Source organism: Elephantulus edwardii, unplaced genomic scaffold (assembly GCF_000299155.1).
Source record: "Elephantulus edwardii isolate Elephantulus edwardi_28Jun2011 unplaced genomic scaffold, EleEdw1.0 scaffold00017, whole genome shotgun sequence".
Lineage (NCBI taxonomy): Eukaryota > Metazoa > Chordata > Mammalia > Macroscelidea > Macroscelididae > Elephantulus > Elephantulus edwardii.
Window position 1 is genome coordinate 22931161 of NW_006399767.1, and position 5693 is coordinate 22936853.

The following is a 5693-nucleotide window of genomic DNA, read 5'->3' on the forward strand; positions in this document are numbered from 1 at the left end:
ATAGAAAAAAACAAAAACAATTCAAACAGTAGTCCAATAAAAATTCTAGAAAATTCTGTGAAAAAAAAAGAAATAAAAATCATGTCTTTTGCCCATTTTGTAATTGGGTTATCAGTCTTTTTCTTGTGGAGGTCCAGAGGTACTCTGTAAACTTTGGTTATAAGACTATTGTCTAAGATGGTATTACCAAACCTTCGTTACCAGTCTGTTGGTTTTCTTTTGATCCTGTTACAAAGTTTTTGATGTGCACAGGGATTTAATCTTTAGAAGGTCCCATGCATCAATTTTATCCTCTTTAGATTGTGCATTTCTAGTTGTATTTGCCAGTCTCTATATACCTTGGACTACCGCTTCTAAGCTTGATCCCAGTTTGTCTCTCATGGGCTTCACTCCCAGGTCTCTGATCCACCTTGAGTTGATTTATGTGTATGGTGTGAAATGTGGATTCTGTTTCAGCTTTCTGCAGGTAGAAGTCCAATTTTTCTAGCACCACTGGTTGAAGAAATTATCATTTCCCCATAGCTTTGATTTCCTTGTCGAATATCAGTTAACTATAGATAGCTGGGTTTATTTCTGGGTTTTCAATCCTGTTCCATCGGTCTATGTGCCTGTCATTGTACCAAAAAATGGCAAAATACATGGAAAGAATTTTCACAGAGGAAGATATTTGAATGGTAAACAGACACATGAAGAAATGCTCACAATCACTAGCAATAAGAGAGATGCAAACCAAAACCATAATTAGGTACCATCTCACTCCAGTAATAGTGGCAAAGTTTAACAGGACAGCAAGTAATAAATGTTGCAGAGGGTATGGCAAGAAAGGTACTCTTACACGTTGTTGGTGGGAATGTAAAATGTACAACCCCTCTGAAAGGCAGTTTGGTGCTTCTTCAAAAAGTGAACATAGAACTTTCATTTGACCCAACTATTCCACTACTTGGAATATACCTTGAGAATATAAAAAGACACAAATAGATTTGTACACCAATGTTCATAGCAGCATTATTCTTCATTGCACGAACATGGAAACAGCCCAAATGTCCAACCACAAATGAATGGATTGAGGAATTATAGTACATTCACACAATGGAATACTATGAAGCACACAGGAGGAATGATTTTGTAAATTATTACCTAACTTGGGAGGGACTGGAGAGCATTATGCTGAGTGAACTAACTCAGTCCCACAACGATACATATTGTATAAATTTATTATTGTAGAATGAGTATAAAGATCCAAAAGGGGTGGGAGAGGCTGGAAGCAGAGGGATGTGGATATACAGGGGGAGGAAGGGATGAATCATCAGGCTGTACGATTTGATGGATGGGGGGTGAGGGAAATTGGATTTGTTCTAATTTGTATTCAAATTTTATAAATAAATTAGTAGAAAAGAAATTTAAAAAAATGTAAAAAAGAAATCAAAATCATGCTGCACTGGGAAAATCTATTGTAAGGAGCTAACTGATGCCAGTTTAAAGACAAAGGTATGCATAATCCAAGTCATGTTTTTCAATTGTTTCCTACCCATCTGAAAGTTGGAGAATGAGTAAGGATGACAGAAGAACTGATGCCTGTGAACTGTGGTGTTGGAAAAGAGTACTGAATATACTATGCAGTCAAATGCTCTAGCCCTGAGCTATTATAACCCCCTGAATATACCATAGACTGTCAAAAGAAGAAATAAGCAAAGAAGCAGTGGAGGCAAGGACAGTAAAATTTGTCTCAGAGACTTTGAGCGTGCTGTCAGGAGGGGCCAGTCCTTGGAAAAAGACATGCTGGGAAAGGTAGAGGGTCAAAGAAAGAGAGGGAGACCCTCAAAAAGAACGACTATTAACAATGGGCTCGAGTATATCAAAGATGGGGAGGATGGGATTGTATAGGGCAATGTTCAGGTCTGCTGTTCATTTAAGTTTTATTTGATTCAAAAGCACCAAACCACCACCACCACCACCCACCACCACCACCACCTCCTTAAATCTTGAGTGCATCACCTTAGTATGCTATGATTTTAAGCAATTTAACAATAAAACCTTACCTCTCGCCTTTAACTAAAGTTTCTCTTTGTAAAGTGCAGGCTGTGCTCCACAACTTCCTAAGACCTGATCTTACAGGCAAGCCTCATAGGCAAGACTTAGTCATTCCCATTGTCTTCACTATTCAATCTGATCTCCATGGGTTTCTCCCCACAGAGATGGCCCCACACAAAAGGAAGTTATAGCTTAAGATGTGTGTAGGAGTGATATATTATCCTTGTGCCTGTGCTTCAGATGCTTTGTCCTCATGTGACCCTCTTAAGCCCTCATGCTACCAAAGATATTCAGGAGAATAAAGGAGCCTACAGCAACTGAATCTGAGGTGGAAAATAATGAGCTAACACTTAACCAGAATTACCTTATAAGGCTTTATATAAGAGTGTAGTACATGAATAAATAATCAATTAGAGTTGAGTAACACATTACATAAGAGTTGGAAAGACAGAGTGTCAGCAAAGGAGAGGAAGTCCCTCAACCTTGACAGTGACTGCCGCAATGTGCTCCAGGGTCTCAGGAAGTGTATGGCACAGGGTAGGATAAGACAGGGTTCAGATCTCTTGTTCAAAGTCGCTATGGGTCATACTCAACTCGACAGCACCTAACAACAACAATACATTAAAAGGGAACTGTGGTGGCTTAGTGATAAAGAATTGTGCTGCCTATACAAAGGTATGTGGTTTGAAGCAACCAGCTGCTCCACAGCAAAGAGATAGGCAATTTCCTTCTGTCCAATGTATAGCTTCTGCCAACCCACTGGTGGGCTAGCTATGGGTCAGTTCCAACTCTATGGTACACAATAACAATATATTAAAAGCCCAAAACCTATACAAAATAAGGCATTTGCTGTGACTTGTGTGCTAAAGTCTTAGTTTCTTAAGGCATATGGTTTAGAAAAGGTCATAAAAGGAAAAGAATGTCGAGCATGGATTTTTAGGCACTGATACTTAGAAAAGGTATTCTGAGGTAGAAGTGTCTTCCAGAGTTTCTCAAATAACCCTCAAATGTAGTAACTTTAGGACTGGACCCGAATCTCTCCTCTAACTTTAAGAACCACTGACTAAATTAGTACTCAATCTACATCCTGTCCTGCACAGATGTTCTCTGATGGCTTCAATGTATAAATCTTTCTTACATATACAGGGTATAAATTCTTTCAGTACGAAAGTTTTAAGACTTACCTGTCTTATAGTACACTAAATAGCATAACTCTGTCATCAAACTGATAAGTTAATTCTAAATTACAGGGGTTTTCCACTCAACTCAGTATCCACAACTGTACATCTTTACAGAAAGTGAATGTCCATTTTTCTTTCATGGAGCAAGTGGTGGATTCATACTGCTGACCTTTCAACTGACAGTGTAACATACAACACACTACACCACCTTAAACAGCGTAAATGCAAAAACCCCTCACTCACTCTCAAGTCAATGTCAACTCATAGCAACCTTCCACTGGTTTAATCATAGTATACTGCCTACTTTTCTCACAGAACTTCTTAGAGATTTGAACTCCCAGTGAGGCATAGCCTTTTGGTTAGCAACACAAATCACTACAGACTATGCCACCAGCTCCTTTAATCAGCAGTACTCAAAGTAGCTGGACTATTGAATTGAAACTTACAGCAAAATCTCACCAAACATGCCCTTGTCATTAGGTGCTGTCAATTAACTACAACTCACAGCAACCCTCTGAACAACACATTGGAACTTTGTTCTCTCCTGGACCATCCTCACCATCTTTGATATGTTTGAGCCCACTGTTAGAGTCACTAGATTAAACTATCTTGTTGAGAGTCTTCATTTCTTTCTCTGACTCTCCACCTTTCTGATGGAGGGTGATATCTTTTTCCAAGGACTGGTGTCTCCTGGCAATAATGCCAAAGTATGTGAGAGGACGTTTTGCCATCCATCCTTGCCTCTAAGGAGCACCTGCTTGCATTTTTTCCAAGACAGAATTGTTTGCTCTTTTGGCAGTTCATGGGATCGTCAGTATTCTTCTCCAATACAACTCCATTCTCGAAAGGCATGATTCTTCTGTTATCTTTATTCACTGCCCAACCTTCAGATGCTTAAGAAGCAACTACACGTGACAAAAAAAAGTATTTAAAAGATAATGATCAATGAGCCTTTTTACTACAAAATGAGCCTTCTATATAAATACTTACCAAAGTCTAAATGGTTCCTAGTTACAAGCTGGTCCCTGACCCAGCTCTCCTTACTAACCTACTTGCAACTTAATTCCTCCCTCACCCCTCCCCCTTTCATCACCTTATCTCACCTTTACTGTTTTGTTTTTCTTTGCTGATCACATTAAAAAACATTTTAAGTGACCTCTGGAAAGGAAAATTCTTTAAATAGTTCTATAAATAGCCCATCTCAGGTCAGTCGGTACTTGGCACACCATAAACTTAAAGAGGAAGGAGAAAAACATTCACGTATTTGAGTGTTTTAGAGAGCACAATCCAAATTTTGCAATTCTATTCAAAATAAACTCTACAGAGTTCTCGTTCTGGGTAGCCCTTTCAGGCTTACGGGTGACCCTGCCCAGGGCCAAACAAGGGGCTGTCCCGTGCCGCCCCTGCCCCACTTGCCACCCCATTCTCACTGAAAACTCCAGCTTCTCTGCACGTTCTCTGTGCTCACCTCTCTCTATGCTCCCTCCACCGGGTGACGTGCCCTAGCTCATCCTTTTAGGCCTAAGCCTCCCCCAAAGGTGCCGCCTTTCCAGTCAGTACCCTCTGGGCTGCCCCTCCCTCGGTCAGGTATCTGCTCCCTTGCTTGTTGAGCCTCCAGGTTTTCCCCAACTCTACTTTCTTCTCCCCACTCTCTGTCCCTACTTTTCACAACCCCCTCCCAACTTAAAGGATGTCCTAACGCACCAGGAAGCTTTTCCTCCTTACCTCCAGATCCACCCTCAAGTCTCCCTCCTCCTCCCCTCTTCACCGTCCGGCCCATACATGCCTTCCCTCCGCTTCTTCCAGCTTTCTTGACCTCACCTCGCTCCCATTCTCCAGCTGCAGCCACTCGGCTGTCATCCCCAGGCGACGTAAACACCAGCTCCGGCCACCAGCGCGATCTCCCGTGTCCAAGGAATCGGACTCCCCCATATCCCACTCGGCCCGCGGCAGACCAGGGCGCGGTCAGCACACAGCGAGACCACAACCCGGGGTCCCGCAGCTCTTTCGCTTCCTCGCGGCAGCCATGCCTAAACAACAGACAGAAACAATCGCTACGCGCTTGCGATCGATGCGAACGCACGCTGGGAATGAAGGCCCCGCCCCACGCCTCTGGGCGGCAAGCCGAGTCACTGCGCCTGCGCAAGAGTAATGGGCATAGTTGTTAAGTGGAGAAAGAGTAGCAGGACCCAGCCTTTGATGTGGCACGTGTCGCTTGAGGTAACCTATATCTTCTGCTTGGGAGCCAAGTCCGTGGAGGATTGCACTGCTAATTCAAAGATGACACCTCTTAAGCTACTTCGCAGACTACAAAGGACAATCTCCCCCTTTAAGATTTATTACAGCTTCCGTAAAACCCCCTGTAGAGTGAGCTATGAGTGGGATTCTATACAACCCTCCCTTACTTACCCTGTTTAGAACTACCCCAGCAAGTCCTATTGCTCCACACAGAAATTTTTTCCTCACCATTACTTTTTCCAA

At 42.4% G+C, this 5693-nt stretch overlaps 1 protein-coding gene across 1 annotated transcript in view; it reads right to left on the reverse strand.

Moving 5' to 3' along the window:
- The window catches only part of RNF8 (ring finger protein 8, E3 ubiquitin protein ligase), a 48379-nt gene extending 43235 nt beyond the window's left edge, over positions 1-5144 (reverse strand). Inside the window, exon 1 of the mRNA XM_006882165.1 lies at positions 5034-5144. Within this exon, the coding sequence (XP_006882227.1) occupies positions 5034-5144 (111 nt within the window). The remainder of the gene's footprint in view (positions 1-5033) is intronic.
- Between the last annotated feature and the right edge of the window lie 549 nt (positions 5145-5693).